At 46.5% G+C, this 15,599-nt stretch overlaps 1 protein-coding gene across 1 annotated transcript in view; it reads left to right on the forward strand.

Moving 5' to 3' along the window:
- Window positions 1-528: 528 nt before the first annotated feature.
- LOC118384205 (interaptin-like) overlaps window positions 529-15,599 on the forward strand; it is a 25,338-nt gene continuing 10,267 nt past the window's right edge. Inside the window, exon 1 of the mRNA XM_052519085.1 lies at window positions 529-613. Within this exon, the coding sequence (XP_052375045.1) occupies window positions 593-613 (21 nt within the window). The 5' untranslated portion in view covers window positions 529-592. The remainder of the gene's footprint in view (window positions 614-15,599) is intronic.

Genomic DNA, 15,599 nt, shown 5'->3' on the forward strand with positions numbered 1-15,599 from the left:
AAGTCCAATTCAACAGTAGCACTAGATGGATGTAGGTGACATGGATGTCCTCAGTCTAGGCCCAGCTTGGGGTTAGAGAATAAGTGGCGGTGACATTATTCAGCTGTCATCCTGAAGTTCTTCCTGCAGGAAGTGATGTCACAGCCCACCTGTGAGGGGCCATGGAGGACACCATGGCTGTTTGTTGAATGACAGGCTTGATTTTCCTGCTTTTCAGCTGCTACAATGAGCCAGGGAAGGATGGGAGGAGTGCTGTGGGAGAGCACCTGGGTCAGGCTGGATCCAGGAAGGGGAGGAGTGAAGCTCGCAGCAACCAGAGAGAGGTATCAGTCACACCGTCACAGTGTTTTTACATTGCAGTCAGTCCTCCCACTCCCGGTAAGGCTTGTCACATTCCTCCACTATAACACCATCACTTGAACCACACCTCATAATCCAAAGAGTAACCATAGCTTTTAAGAATAGCAACACTTGTTACTCACCAGGAGGGCCCAAGACAAGCCTTGCCCTTTCGGCAGATCCCTTTAGGACAGTGTCCAGTGAATAGTGTTTCCACATCTACACATATAGATTGGTATTTTACACACCATTGATGGAGTCTGTCATTGTTAAGGTAAAGTACACGTGTACACCACACAGCTGTTCCCGCTAGTTCTCCATAGGACTTGTTTGGACATGACTCATAAGACCAGGTGTTGGAGAGGCAAAGATGTCACCTCAAATGTTTCGGCTCTGGCCTGAATGCATGGTGTGTAAGGCTCATGGACAGGGATGAAGCGCTGCTCTTACATTCCACACTGTCAGGTGTGTGTGTGTGCCACATGTGTGTCCACACTGTCAGGTGTGTGTGCCACGTGTGTCCACACTGTCAGGTGTGTGTGTGTGCCATGTGTGTCCACACTGTCAGGTGTGTGTGTGTGCCATGTGTGTCCACACTGTCAGGTGTGTGTGTACCACATGTGTCCACACTGTCAGGTGTGTGTGTGTACCATGTGTGTCCACACTGTCAGGTGTGTGTGTGTGCCATGTGTGTCCACACTGTCAGGTGTGTGTGTGCCTTGTGTGTCCACACTGTCAGGTGTGTGTGTGTGCCACGTGTGCCAATATATGTGTGTTTAGTTTCATGCCGAAATGCAGGAGTTTGGCATGGCTAAGTCAATCCTCCCATCAGCCGTGTTGAGGCATGTGTTAGTGTGTGATGAGTAAGAAAGGGAGAAGGTGAATAATTCAGGACTGTGTTGTGTTCTCTAACTAAACTGGTTTTAATGCTCTGACGGGGCTCCGTCTGCACTTCATGTTGTGTGTTGTAATCTCAGAATGGCATTCCTCTTAGACACATTTTCCATTTACCTAAACATGGATACTATGTAATTAGGGATCTGCCTGTAAGTCCCAGACAAACCTCTGCTAACTCATAACGGTGATGGTATCTTACAGTACAATGACCCAGCTGTTGTATCTGTAGTGTGCTGTTGTATCTGTTGGGAGCTGTTGTATCTGTAGGGAGCTGTTGTATCTGTAGGGAGCTGTTGTATCTGTTGGGAGCTGTTGTATCTGTAGGGAGCTGTTGTATCTGTAGGGAGCTGTTGTATCTGTAGGGAGCTGTTGTATCTGTAGGGAGCTGTTGTATCTGTAGGGAGCTGTTGTATCTGTAGGGAGCTGTTGTATCTGTAGGGAGCTGTTGTATCTGTTGGGAGCTGTTGTATCTGTAGGGAGCTGTTGTATCTGTAGGGTGCTGTTGTATCTGTAGGGTGCTGTTGTATCTGTAGGGACCTGTTGTATCTGTAGGGAGCTGTTGTATCTGTAGGGAGCTGTTGTATCTGTAGGGACCTGTTGTATCTGTAGGGTGCTGTTGTATCTGTAGGGACCTGTTGTATCTGTAGGGAGCTGTTGTATCTGTAGGGACCTGTTGTATCTGTAGGGACCTGTTGTATCTGTAGGGAGCTGTTGTATCTGTAGGGACCTGTTGTATCTGTAGGGTGCTGTTGTATCTGTAGGGACCTGTTGTATCTGTAGGGTGCTGTTGTATCTGTAGAGAGCTGTTGTATCTGTAGGGTGCTGTTGTATCTGTAGGGACCTGTTGTATCTGTAGGGAGCTGTTGTATCTGTAGGGAGCTGTTGTATCTGTAGGGAGCTGTTGTATCTGTAGGGAGCTGTTGTATCTGTAGGGAGCTGTTGTATCTGTAGGGACCTGTTGTATCTGTAAGTAGCTGTTGTATCTGTAGGGAGCTGTTGTATCTGTAAGTAGCTGTTGTATCTGTAGGGAGCTGTTGTATCTGTAGGGAGATGTTGTATCTGTAGGGACTGTTGTATCTGTAAGGAGCTGTTGTATCTGTAGGGAGCTGTTGTATCTGTAAGGAGCTGTTGTATCTGTAGGGAGCTGTTGTATCTGTAGGGAGCTGTTGTATCTGTAGGGACCTGTTGTATCTGTAGGGAGCTGTTGTATCTGTAGGGAGCTGTTGTATCTGTAGGGAGCTGTTGTATCTGTAGGGAGCTGTTGTATCTGTAGGGAGCTGTTGTATCTGTAGGGAGCTGTTGTATCTGTAGGGAGCTGTTGTATCTGTAGGGAGCTGTTGTATCTGTAGGGACCTGTTGTATCTGTAGGGACTGTTGTATCTGTAGGGACCTGTTGTATCTGTAGGGAGCTGTTGTATCTGTAGGGAGCTGTTGTATCTGTAGGGACCTGTTGTATCTGTAGGGAGCTGTTGTATCTGTAGGGAGCTGTTGTATCTGTAGGGAGCTGTTGTATCTGTAGGGAGCTGTTGTATATGTAGGGTGCTGTTGTATCTGTAGGGAGCTGTTGTATCTGTAGGGACCTGTTGTATCTGTAGGGAGCTGTTGTATCTGTAGGGACCTGTTGTATCTGTAGGGACCTGTTGTATCTGTAAGTAGCAGTCTGTAGGGACCTGTTGTATCTGTAGGGACCTGTTGTATCTGTAGGGAGCTGTTGTATCTGTAGGGACCTGTTGTATCTGTAGGGACCTGTTGTATCTGTAGGGAGCTGTTGTATCTGTAGGGACCTGTTGTATCTGTAGGGAGCTGTTGTATCTGTAGGGAGCTGTTGTATCTGTAGGGACCTGTTGTATCTGTAGGGACCTGTTGTATCTGTAGGGACCTGTTGTATCTGTAGGGACCTGTTGTATCTGTAGGGACCTGTTGTATCTGTAGGGACCTGTTGTATCTGTAGGGAGCTGTTGTATCTGTAGGGAGCTGTTGTATCTGTAGGGACCTGTTGTATCTGTAGGGAGCTGTTGTGTCTGTAGGGACCTGTTGTATCTGTAGTAGGGAGCTGTTGTATCTGTAGGGACCTGTTGTATCTGTAGGGAGCTGTTGTATCTGTAGGGAGCTGTTGTATCTGTAGGGACCTGTTGTATCTGTAGGGAGCTGTTGTATCTGTAGGGAGCTGTTGTATCTGTAGGGAGCTGTTGTATCTGTAGGGAGCTGTTGTATCTGTAGGGAGCTGTTGTATCTGTAGGGACCTGTTGTATCTGTAGGGTGCTGTTGTATCTGTAGGGACCTGTTGTATCTGTAGGGAGCTGTTGTATCTGTAGGGAGCTGTTGTATCTGTAGGGAGCTGTTGTATCTGTAGGGACCTGTTGTATCTGTAGGATGCTGTTGTATCTGTAGGATGCTGTTGTATCTGTAGGGAGCTGTTGTATCTGAAGGGAGCTGTTGTATCTGTATGATGCTGTTGTATCTGTAGGGACCTGTTGTATCTGTAGGGAGCTGTTGTATCTGTAGGGAGCTGTTGTATCTGTAGGGAGCTGTTGTATCTGTAGGGACCTGTTGTATCTGTAGGGTGCTGTTGTATCTGTAGGGACCTGTTGTATCTGTAGGGTGCTGTTGTATCTGTAGGGAGCTGTTGTATCTGTAGGGAGCTGTTGTATCTGTAGGGAGCTGTTGTATCTGTAGGGAGCTGTTGTATCTGTAGGGTGCTGTTGTATCTGTAGGGAGCTGTTGTATCTGTAGGGAGCTGTTGTATCTGTAGGAGCTGTTGTATCTGTATCTGTAGGGAGCTGTTGTATCTGTAGGGAGCTGTTGTATCTGTAGGGAGCTGTTGTATCTGTAGGGAGCTGTTGTATCTGTAGGGAGCTGTTGTATCTGTAGGGAGCTGTTGTATCTGTAGGGAGCTGTTGTATCTGTAGGGAGCTGTTGTATCTGTAGGGAGCTGTTGTATCTGTAGGGACCTGTTGTATCTGTAGGGTGCTGTTGTATCTGTAGGGACCTGTTGTATCTGTAGGGAGCTGTTGTATCTGTAGGGAGCTGTTGTATCTGTAGGGAGCTGTTGTATCTGTAGGGACCTGTTGTATCTGTAGGATGCTGTTGTATCTGTAGGATGCTGTTGTATCTGTAGGGAGCTGTTGTATCTGTAGGGAGCTGTTGTGTCTGTAGGGAGCTGTTGTATCTGTAGGGAGCTGTTGTATCTGTAGGGAGCTGTTGTATCTGTAGGGACCTGTTGTATCTGTAGGGTGCTGTTGTATCTGTAGGGACCTGTTGTATCTGTAGGGAGCTGTTGTATCTGTAGGGAGCTGTTGTATCTGTAGGGAGCTGTTGTATCTGTAGGGAGCTGTTGTATCTGTAGGGACCTGTTGTATCTGTAGGGACCTGTTGTATCTGTAGGAGCTGTTGTATCTGTAGGGAGCTGTTGTATCTGTAGGGAGCTGTTGTATCTGTAGGGAGCTGTTGTATCTGTAGGGAGCTGTTGTATCTGTAGGGACCTGTTGTATCTGTAGGGAGCTGTTGTATCTGTAGGAGCTGTTGTATCTGTAGGAGCTGTTGTATCTGTTGGGAGCTGTTGTATCTGTAGGGAGCTGTTGTATCTGTAGGGTGCTGTTGTATCTGTAGGGTGCTGTTGTATCTGTAGGGACCTGTTGTATCTGTAGGGAGCTGTTGTATCTGTAGGAGCTGTTGTATCTGTAGGGACCTGTTGTATCTGTAGGGTGCTGTTGTATCTGTAGGGACCTGTTGTATCTGTAGGGAGCTGTTGTATCTGTAGGGACCTGTTGTATCTGTAGGGACCTGTTGTATCTGTAGGGAGCTGTTGTATCTGTAGGGACCTGTTGTATCTGTAGGGTGCTGTTGTATCTGTAGGGACCTGTTGTATCTGTAGGGTGCTGTTGTATCTGTAGAGAGCTGTTGTATCTGTAGGGTGCTGTTGTATCTGTAGGGACCTGTTGTATCTGTAGGGAGCTGTTGTATCTGTAGGGAGCTGTTGTATCTGTAGGGAGCTGTTGTATCTGTAGGGAGCTGTTGTATCTGTAGGGACCTGTTGTATCTGTAAGTAGCTGTTGTATCTGTAGGGAGCTGTTGTATCTGTAAGTAGCTGTTGTATCTGTAGGGAGCTGTTGTATCTGTAGGGAGCTGTTGTATCTGTAGGGACCTGTTGTAGCTGTAGGGTGCTGTTGTATCTGTAGGGACCTGTTGTATCTGTAGGGACCTGTTGTATCTGTAGGGAGCTGTTGTATCTGTAGGGAGATGTTGTATCTGTAGGGACCTGTTGTATCTGTAAGTAGCTGTTGTATCTGTAGGGAGCTGTTGTATCTGTAAGTAGCTGTTGTATCTGTAGGGAGCTGTTGTATCTGTAGGGAGCTGTTGTATCTGTAGGGACCTGTTGTATCTGTAGGGTGCTGTGTATCTGTAGGGACCTGTTGTATCTGTAGGGAGCTGTTGTATCTGTAGGGAGCTGTTGTATCTGTAAGTAGCTGTTGTATCTGTAGGGAGCTGTTGTATCTGTAGGGAGCTGTTGTATCTGTAGGGAGCTGTTGTATCTGTAGGGAGCTGTTGTATCTGTAGGGTGCTGTTGTATCTGTAGGGAGCTGTTGTATCTGTAGGGACCTGTTGTATCTGTAGGGACCTGTTGTATCTGTAGGGAGCTGTTGTATCTGTAGGGAGCTGTTGTATCTGTTGGGAGCTGTTGTATCTGTAGGGAGCTGTTGTATCTGTAGGGAGCTGTTGTATCTGTAGGGACCTGTTGTATCTGTAGGGAGCTGTTGTATCTGTAGGGAGCTGTTGTATCTGTAGGGAGCTGTTGTATCTGTTGGGAGCTGTTGTATCTGTAGGGAGCTGTTGTATCTGTAGGGTGCTGTTGTATCTGTAGGGTGCTGTTGTATCTGTAGGGACCTGTTGTATCTGTAGGGAGCTGTTGTATCTGTAGGGAGCTGTTGTATCTGTAGGGACCTGTTGTATCTGTAGGGTGCTGTTGTATCTGTAGGGACCTGTTGTATCTGTAGGGAGCTGTTGTATCTGTAGGGACCTGTTGTATCTGTAGGGACCTGTTGTATCTGTAGGAGCTGTTGTATCTGTAGGGACCTGTTGTATCTGTAGGGTGCTGTTGTATCTGTAGGGACCTGTTGTATCTGTAGGGTGCTGTTGTATCTGTAGAGAGCTGTTGTATCTGTAGGGTGCTGTTGTATCTGTAGGGACCTGTTGTATCTGTAGGGAGCTGTTGTATCTGTAGGGAGCTGTTGTATCTGTAGGGAGCTGTTGTATCTGTAGGGAGCTGTTGTATCTGTAGGGACCTGTTGTATCTGTAAGTAGCTGTTGTATCTGTAGGGAGCTGTTGTATCTGTAAGTAGCTGTTGTATCTGTAGGGAGCTGTTGTATCTGTAGGGAGCTGTTGTATCTGTAGGGACCTGTTGTAGCTGTAGGGTGCTGTTGTATCTGTAGGGACCTGTTGTATCTGTAGGGACCTGTTGTATCTGTAGGGAGCTGTTGTATCTGTAGGGAGATGTTGTATCTGTAGGGACCTGTTGTATCTGTAAGTAGCTGTTGTATCTGTAGGGAGCTGTTGTATCTGTAAGTAGCTGTTGTATCTGTAGGGAGCTGTTGTATCTGTAGGGAGCTGTTGTATCTGTAGGGACCTGTTGTATCTGTAGGGTGCTGTTGTATCTGTAGGGACCTGTTGTATCTGTAGGGAGCTGTTGTATCTGTAGGGAGCTGTTGTATCTGTAAGTAGCTGTTGTATCTGTAGGGAGCTGTTGTATATGTAGGGAGCTGTTGTATCTGTAGGGAGCTGTTGTATCTGTAGGGACCTGTTGTATCTGTAGGGTGCTGTTGTATCTGTAGGGACCTGTTGTATCTGTAGGGAGCTGTTGTATCTGTAGGGAGATGTTGTATCTGTAGGGACCTGTTGTATCTGTAAGTATCTGTTGTATCTGTAGGGAGCTGTTGTATCTGTAAGTAGCTTTTGTATCTGTAGGGAGCTGTTGTATATGTAGGGAGCTGTTGTATCTGTAGGGAGCAGTTGTATCTGTAGGGACCTGTTGTATCTGTAGGATGCTGTTGTATCTGTAGGGACCTGTTGTATCTGTAGGATGCTGTTGTATCTGTAAGTAGCAGTTGTATCTGTAGGGAGCTGTTGTATCTGTAGGGAGCTGTTGTATCTGTAGGGAGCTGTTGTATCTGTAGGGTGCTGTTGTATCTGTAGGGAGCTGTTGTATCTGTAGGGAGCTGTTGTATCTGTAGGGAGCTGTTGTATCTGTAGGGAGCTGTTGTATCTGTAGGGAGCTGTTGTATCTGTAGGGAGCTGTTGTATCTGTAGGGAGCTGTTGTATCTGTAGGGAGCTGTTGTATCTGTAGGGAGCTGTTGTATCTGTTGGGAGCTGTTGTATCTGTAGGGAGCTGTTGTATCTGTAGGGTGCTGTTGTATCTGTAGGGTGCTGTTGTATCTGTAGGGACCTGTTGTATCTGTAGGGAGCTGTTGTATCTGTAGGGAGCTGTTGTATCTGTAGGGAGCTCTGTTGGGAGCTGTTGTATCTGTAGGGAGCTGTTGTATCTGTAGGGTGCTGTTGTATCTGTAGGGTGCTGTTGTATCTGTAGGGACCTGTTGTATCTGTAGGGAGCTGTTGTATCTGTAGGGAGCTGTTGTATCTGTAGGGACCTGTTGTATCTGTAGGGTGCTGTTGTATCTGTAGGGACCTGTTGTATCTGTAGGGAGCTGTTGTATCTGTAGGGACCTGTTGTATCTGTAGGGACCTGTTGTATCTGTAGGGAGCTGTTGTATCTGTAGGGACCTGTTGTATCTGTAGGGTGCTGTTGTATCTGTAGGGACCTGTTGTATCTGTAGGGTGCTGTTGTATCTGTAGAGAGCTGTTGTATCTGTAGGGTGCTGTTGTATCTGTAGGGACCTGTTGTATCTGTAGGGAGCTGTTGTATCTGTAGGGAGCTGTTGTATCTGTAGGGAGCTGTTGTATCTGTAGGGAGCTGTTGTATCTGTAGGGACCTGTTGTATCTGTAAGTAGCTGTTGTATCTGTAGGGAGCTGTTGTATCTGTAAGTAGCTGTTGTATCTGTAGGGAGCTGTTGTATCTGTAGGGAGCTGTTGTATCTGTAGGGACCTGTTGTAGCTGTAGGGTGCTGTTGTATCTGTAGGGACCTGTTGTATCTGTAGGGACCTGTTGTATCTGTAGGGAGCTGTTGTATCTGTAGGGAGCTGTTGTATCTGTAGGGAGCTGTTGTATCTGTAAGTAGCTGTTGTATCTGTAGGGAGCTGTTGTATCTGTAAGTAGCTGTTGTATCTGTAGGGAGCTGTTGTATCTGTAGGGAGCTGTTGTATCTGTAGGGAGCTGTTGTATCTGTAGGGTGCTGTTGTATCTGTAGGGAGCTGTTGTATCTGTAGGGAGCTGTTGTATCTGTAGGGAGCTGTTGTATCTGTAGGGAGCTGTTGTATCTGTAGGGACCTGTTGTATCTGTAGGAGCTGTTGTATCTGTAGGGAGCTGTTGTATCTGTAGGGAGCTGTTGTATCTGTAGGGAGCTGTTGTATCTGTAGGGACCTGTTGTATCTGTAGGGACCTGTTGTATCTGTAGGGAGCTGTTGTATCTGTAGGGAGCTGTTGTATCTGTAGGGAGCTGTTGTATCTGTAGGGAGCTGTTGTATCTGTAGGGAGCTGTTGTATCTGTAGGGAGCTGTTGTATCTGTAGGGAGCTGTTGTATCTGTAGGGAGCTGTTGTATCTGTAGGGAGCTGTTGTATCTGTAGGGAGCTGTTGTATCTGTAGGGAGCTGTTGTATCTGTAGGGTGCTGTTGTATCTGTAGGGTGCTGTTGTATCTGTAGGGACCTGTTGTATCTGTAGGGAGCTGTTGTATCTGTAGGGAGCTGTTGTATCTGTAGGGACCTGTTGTATCTGTAGGGTGCTGTTGTATCTGTAGGGACCTGTTGTATCTGTAGGGAGCTGTTGTATCTGTAGGGACCTGTTGTATCTGTAGGGACCTGTTGTATCTGTAGGGAGCTGTTGTATCTGTAGGGAGCTGTTGTATCTGTAGGGAGCTGTTGTATCTGTAGGGACCTGTTGTATCTGTAGGGTGCTGTTGTATCTGTAGGGAGCTGTTGTATCTGTAGGGTGCTGTTGTATCTGTAGGGAGCTGTTGTATCTGTAGGGAGCTGTTGTATCTGTAGGGAGCTGTTGTATCTGTAGGGAGCTGTTGTATCTGTAGGGAGCTGTTGTATCTGTAGGGAGCTGTTGTATCTGTAAGTAGCTGTTGTATCTGTAGGGAGCTGTTGTATCTGTAAGTGCTGTTGTATCTGTAGGGAGCTGTTGTATCTGTAGGGAGCTGTTGTATCTGTAGGGACCTGTTGTAGCTGTAGGGTGCTGTTGTATCTGTAGGGACCTGTTGTATCTGTAGGGACCTGTTGTATCTGTAGGGAGCTGTTGTATCTGTAGGGAGATGTTGTATCTGTAGGGACCTGTTGTATCTGTAAGTAGCTGTTGTATCTGTAGGGAGCTGTTGTATCTGTAAGTAGCTGTTGTATCTGTAGGGAGCTGTTGTATCTGTAGGGAGCTGTTGTATCTGTAGGGACCTGTTGTATCTGTAGGGTGCTGTTGTATCTGTAGGGACCTGTTGTATCTGTAGGGAGCTGTTGTATCTGTAGGGAGCTGTTGTATCTGTAAGTAGCTGTTGTATCTGTAGGGAGCTGTTGTATCTGTAGGAGCTGTTGTATCTGTAGGGAGCTGTTGTATCTGTAGGGACCTGTTGTATCTGTAGGGTGCTGTTGTATCTGTAGGGAGCTGTTGTATCTGTAGGGACCTGTTGTATCTGTAGGGACCTGTTGTATCTGTAGGAGCTGTTGTATCTGTAGGGAGCTGTTGTATCTGTTGGGAGCTGTTGTATCTGTAGGAGCTGTTGTATCTGTAGGGAGCTGTTGTATCTGTAGGGACCTGTTGTATCTGTAGGGAGCTGTTGTATCTGTAGGGAGCTGTTGTATCTGTAGGGAGCTGTTGTATCTGTAGGGAGCTGTTGTATCTGTAGGGAGCTGTTGTATCTGTAGGGTGCTGTTGTATCTGTAGGGTGCTGTTGTATCTGTAGGGACCTGTTGTATCTGTAGGGAGCTGTTGTATCTGTAGGGAGCTGTTGTATCTGTAGGGACCTGTTGTATCTGTAGGGTGCTGTTGTATCTGTAGGGACCTGTTGTATCTGTAGGGAGCTGTTGTATCTGTAGGGACCTGTTGTATCTGTAGGGACCTGTTGTATCTGTAGGGAGCTGTTGTATCTGTAGGGACCTGTTGTATCTGTAGGGTGCTGTTGTATCTGTAGGGACCTGTTGTATCTGTAGGGTGCTGTTGTATCTGTAGAGAGCTGTTGTATCTGTAGGGTGCTGTTGTATCTGTAGGGACCTGTTGTATCTGTAGGGAGCTGTTGTATCTGTAGGGAGCTGTTGTATCTGTAGGGAGCTGTTGTATCTGTAGGGAGCTGTTGTATCTGTAGGGACCTGTTGTATCTGTAGGTAGCTGTTGTATCTGTAGGGAGCTGTTGTATCTGTAAGTAGCTGTTGTATCTGTAGGGAGCTGTTGTATCTGTAGGGAGCTGTTGTATCTGTAGGGACCTGTTGTAGCTGTAGGGTGCTGTTGTATCTGTAGGGACCTGTTGTATCTGTAGGGACCTGTTGTATCTGTAGGGAGCTGTTGTATCTGTAGGGAGATGTTGTATCTGTAGGGACCTGTTGTATCTGTAAGTAGCTGTTGTATCTGTAGGGAGCTGTTGTATCTGTAAGTAGCTGTTGTATCTGTAGGGAGCTGTTGTATCTGTAGGGAGCTGTTGTATCTGTAGGGACCTGTTGTATCTGTAGGGTGCTGTTGTATCTGTAGGGACCTGTTGTATCTGTAGGGAGCTGTTGTATCTGTAGGGAGCTGTTGTATCTGTAAGTAGCTGTTGTATCTGTAGGGAGCTGTTGTATATGTAGGGAGCTGTTGTATCTGTAGGGAGCTGTTGTATCTGTAGGGACCTGTTGTATCTGTAGGGTGCTGTTGTATCTGTAGGGACCTGTTGTATCTGTAGGGAGCTGTTGTATCTGTAGGGAGATGTTGTATCTGTAGGGACCTGTTGTATCTGTAAGTATCTGTTGTATCTGTAGGGAGCTGTTGTATCTGTAAGTAGCTTTTGTATCTGTAGGGAGCTGTTGTATATGTAGGGAGCTGTTGTATCTGTAGGGAGCAGTTGTATCTGTAGGGACCTGTTGTATCTGTAGGATGCTGTTGTATCTGTAGGGACCTGTTGTATCTGTAGGATGCTGTTGTATCTGTAAGTAGCAGTTGTATCTGTAGGGAGCTGTTGTATCTGTAGGGAGCTGTTGTATCTGTAGGGAGCTGTTGTATCTGTAGGGTGCTGTTGTATCTGTAGGAGCTGTTGTATCTGTAGGGAGCTGTTGTATCTGTAGGGAGCTGTTGTATCTGTAGGACCTGTTGTATCTGTAGGGAGCTGTTGTATCTGTAGGAGCTGTTGTATCTGTAGGGAGCTGTTGTATCTGTAGGAGCTGTTGTATCTGTAGGAGCTGTTGTATCTGTTGGGAGCTGTTGTATCTGTAGGGAGCTGTTGTATCTGTAGGGTGCTGTTGTATCTGTAGGGTGCTGTTGTATCTGTAGGGACCTGTTGTATCTGTAGGGAGCTGTTGTATCTGTAGGGAGCTGTTGTATCTGTAGGGACCTGTTGTATCTGTAGGGTGCTGTTGTATCTGTAGGGACCTGTTGTATCTGTAGGAGCTGTTGTATCTGTAGGGACCTGTTGTATCTGTAGGGACCTGTTGTATCTGTAGGGAGCTGTTGTATCTGTAGGGACCTGTTGTATCTGTAGGGTGCTGTTGTATCTGTAGGGACCTGTTGTATCTGTAGGGTGCTGTTGTATCTGTAGAGAGCTGTTGTATCTGTAGGGTGCTGTTGTATCTGTAGGGACCTGTTGTATCTGTAGGGAGCTGTTGTATCTGTAGGAGCTGTTGTATCTGTAGGGAGCTGTTGTATCTGTAGGGAGCTGTTGTATCTGTAGGGAGCTGTTGTATCTGTAGGGACCTGTTGTATCTGTAAGTAGCTGTTGTATCTGTAGGAGCTGTTGTATCTGTAAGTAGCTGTTGTATCTGTAGGGAGCTGTTGTATCTGTAGGGAGCTGTTGTATCTGTAGGGAGCTGTTGTAGCTGTAGGGTGCTGTTGTATCTGTAGGGACCTGTTGTATCTGTAGGGACCTGTTGTATCTGTAGGGAGCTGTTGTATCTGTAGGGAGATGTTGTATCTGTAGGGACCTGTTGTATCTGTAAGTAGCTGTTGTATCTGTAGGGAGCTGTTGTATCTGTAAGTAGCTGTTGTATCTGTAGGGAGCTGTTGTATCTGTAGGGAGCTGTTGTATCTGTAGGGACCTGTTGTATCTGTAGGGTGCTGTTGTATCTGTAGGGACCTGTTGTATCTGTAGGGAGCTGTTGTATCTGTAGGGAGCTGTTGTATCTGTAAGTAGCTGTTGTATCTGTAGGGAGCTGTTGTATATGTAGGGAGCTGTTGTATCTGTAGGGAGCTGTTGTATCTGTAGGGACCTGTTGTATCTGTAGGGTGCTGTTGTATCTGTAGGGACCTGTTGTATCTGTAGGGAGCTGTTGTATCTGTAGGGAGATGTTGTATCTGTAGGGACCTGTTGTATCTGTAAGTATCTGTTGTATCTGTAGGGAGCTGTTGTATCTGTAAGTAGCTTTTGTATCTGTAGGGAGCTGTTGTATCTGTAGGGAGCTGTTGTATCTGTAGGGAGCTGTTGTATCTGTAGGGAGCAGTTGTATCTGTAGGGACCTGTTGTATCTGTAGGATGCTGTTGTATCTGTAGGGACCTGTTGTATCTGTAGGATGCTGTTGTATCTGTAAGTAGCTGTTGTATCTGTAGGGAGCTGTTGTATCTGTAAGTAGCTGTTGTATCTGTAGGGAGCTGTTGTATCTGTAGGGAGCTGTTGTATCTGTAGGGTGCTGTTGTATCTGTAGGGAGCTGTTGTATCTGTAGGGAGCTGTTGTATCTGTAGGGAGCTGTTGTATCTGTAGGGACCTGTTGTATCTGTAGGGAGCTGTTGTATCTGTAGGGAGCTGTTGTATCTGTAGGGAGCTGTTGTATCTGTAGGGAGCTGTTGTATCTGTAGGGAGCTGTTGTATCTGTAGGGACCTGTTGTATCTGTAGGGTGCTGTTGTATCTGTAGGGACCTGTTGTATCTGTAGGGAGCTGTTGTATCTGTAGGGAGCTGTTGTATCTGTATGATGCTGTTGTATCTGTAGGGACCTGTTGTATCTGTAGGGAGCTGTTGTATCTGTAGGGAGCTGTTGTATCTGTAGGGAGCTGTTGTAACTGTAGGGACCTGTTGTATCTGTAGGGTGCTGTTGTATCTGTAGGGACCTGTTGTATCTGTAGGGTGCTGTTGTATCTGTAGGGAGCTGTTGTATCTGTAGGAGCTGTTGTATCTGTAGGGAGCTGTTGTATCTGTAAGTAGCTGTTGTATCTGTAGGGTGCTGTTGTATCTGTAGGGAGCTGTTGTATCTGTAGGGAGCTGTTGTATCTGTAGGGAGCTGTTGTATCTGTAGGGAGCTGTTGTATCTGTATGATGCTGTTGTATCTGTAGGGACCTGTTGTATCTGTAGGAGCTGTTGTATCTGTAGGGAGCTGTTGTATCTGTAGGGACCTGTTGTATCTGTAGGGTGCTGTTGTATCTGTAGGGACCTGTTGTATCTGTAGGAGCTGTTGTATCTGAAGGAGCTGTTGTATCTGTATGATGCTGTTGTATCTGTAGGGACCTGTTGTATCTGTAGGGAGCTGTTGTATCTGTAGGGAGCTGTTGTATCTGTAGGGAGCTGTTGTAACTGTAGGGACCTGTTGTATCTGTAGGGTGCTGTTGTATCTGTAGGGACCTGTTGTATCTGTAGGGTGCTGTTGTATCTGTAGGGAGCTGTTGTATCTGTAGGGAGCTGTTGTATCTGTAGGGAGCTGTTGTATCTGTAAGTAGCTGTTGTATCTGTAGGGTGCTGTTGTATCTGTAGGGAGCTGTTGTATCTGTAGGGAGCTGTTGTATCTGTAGGGAGCTGTTGTATCTGTAAGTAGCTGTTGTATCTGTAGGGAGCTGTTGTATCTGTAAGTAGCTGTTGTATCTGTAGGGTGCTGTTGTATCTGTAGGGAGCTGTTGTATCTGTAGGGAGCTGTTGTATCTGTAGGGAGCTGTTGTATCTGTAGGGAGCTGTTGTATCTGTAGGGAGCTGTTGTATCTGTAGGGAGCTGTTGTATCTGTAGGGACCTGTTGTATCTGTAGGGTGCTGTTGTATCTGTAGGGACCTGTTGTATCTGTAGGAGCTGTTGTATCTGTAGGGAGCTGTTGTATCTGTAGGAGCTGTTGTATCTGTAGGGACCTGTTGTATCTGTAGGATGCTGTTGTATCTGTAGGATGCTGTTGTATCTGTAGGGAGCTGTTGTATCTGTAGGGAGCTGTTGTGTCTGTAGGGAGCTGTTGTATCTGTAGGGAGCTGTTGTATCTGTAGGGAGCTGTTGTAACTGTAGGGACCTGTTGTATCTGTAGGGTGCTGTTGTATCTGTAGGGACCTGTTGTATCTGTAGGGAGCTGTTGTATCTGTAGGGAGCTGTTGTATCTGTAGGGAGCTGTTGTATCTGTAGGGAGCTGTTGTATCTGTAGGGAGCTGTTGTATCTGTAGGGACCTGTTGTATCTGTAGGGACCTGTTGTATCTGTAGGGAGCTGTTGTATCTGTAGGGACCTGTTGTATCTGTAGGGACCTGTTGTATCTGTAGGGAGCTGTTGTATCTGTAGGGACCTGTTGTATCTGTAGGGACCTGTTGTATCTGTAGGGAGCTGTTGTATCTGTAGGGAGCTGTTGTATCTGTAGGGAGCTGTTGTATCTGTAGGGAGCTGTTGTATCTGTAGGGAGCTGTTGTATCTGTAGGGAGCTGTTGTAACTGTAGGGACCTGTTGTATCTGTAGGGTGCTGTTGTATCTGTAGGGACCTGTTGTATCTGTAGGGAGCTGTTGTATCTGTAGGGAGCTGTTGTATCTGTAGGGAGCTGTTGTATCTGTAGGGAGCTGTTGTATCTGTAGGGAGCTGTTGTATCTGTAGGGAGCTGTTGTATCTGTAGGGAGCTGTTGTATCTGTAGGGAGCTGTTGTATCTGTAGGGAGCTGTTGTGTCTGTAGGGTGCTGTTGTATCTGTAGGGTGCTGTTGTATCTGTAGGGACCTGTTGTATCTGTAGGGAGCTGTTGTATCTGTAGGGAGCTGTTGTATCTGTAGGAGCTGTTGTATCTGTAGGGTGCTGTTGTATCTGTAGGAGCTGTTGTATTTGTAGGGAGCTGTTGTATCTGTAGGATGCTGTTGTA

Source organism: Oncorhynchus keta, chromosome 5, assembly GCF_023373465.1.
Source record: "Oncorhynchus keta strain PuntledgeMale-10-30-2019 chromosome 5, Oket_V2, whole genome shotgun sequence".
In the NCBI taxonomy this organism is placed as follows: domain Eukaryota; kingdom Metazoa; phylum Chordata; class Actinopteri; order Salmoniformes; family Salmonidae; genus Oncorhynchus; species Oncorhynchus keta.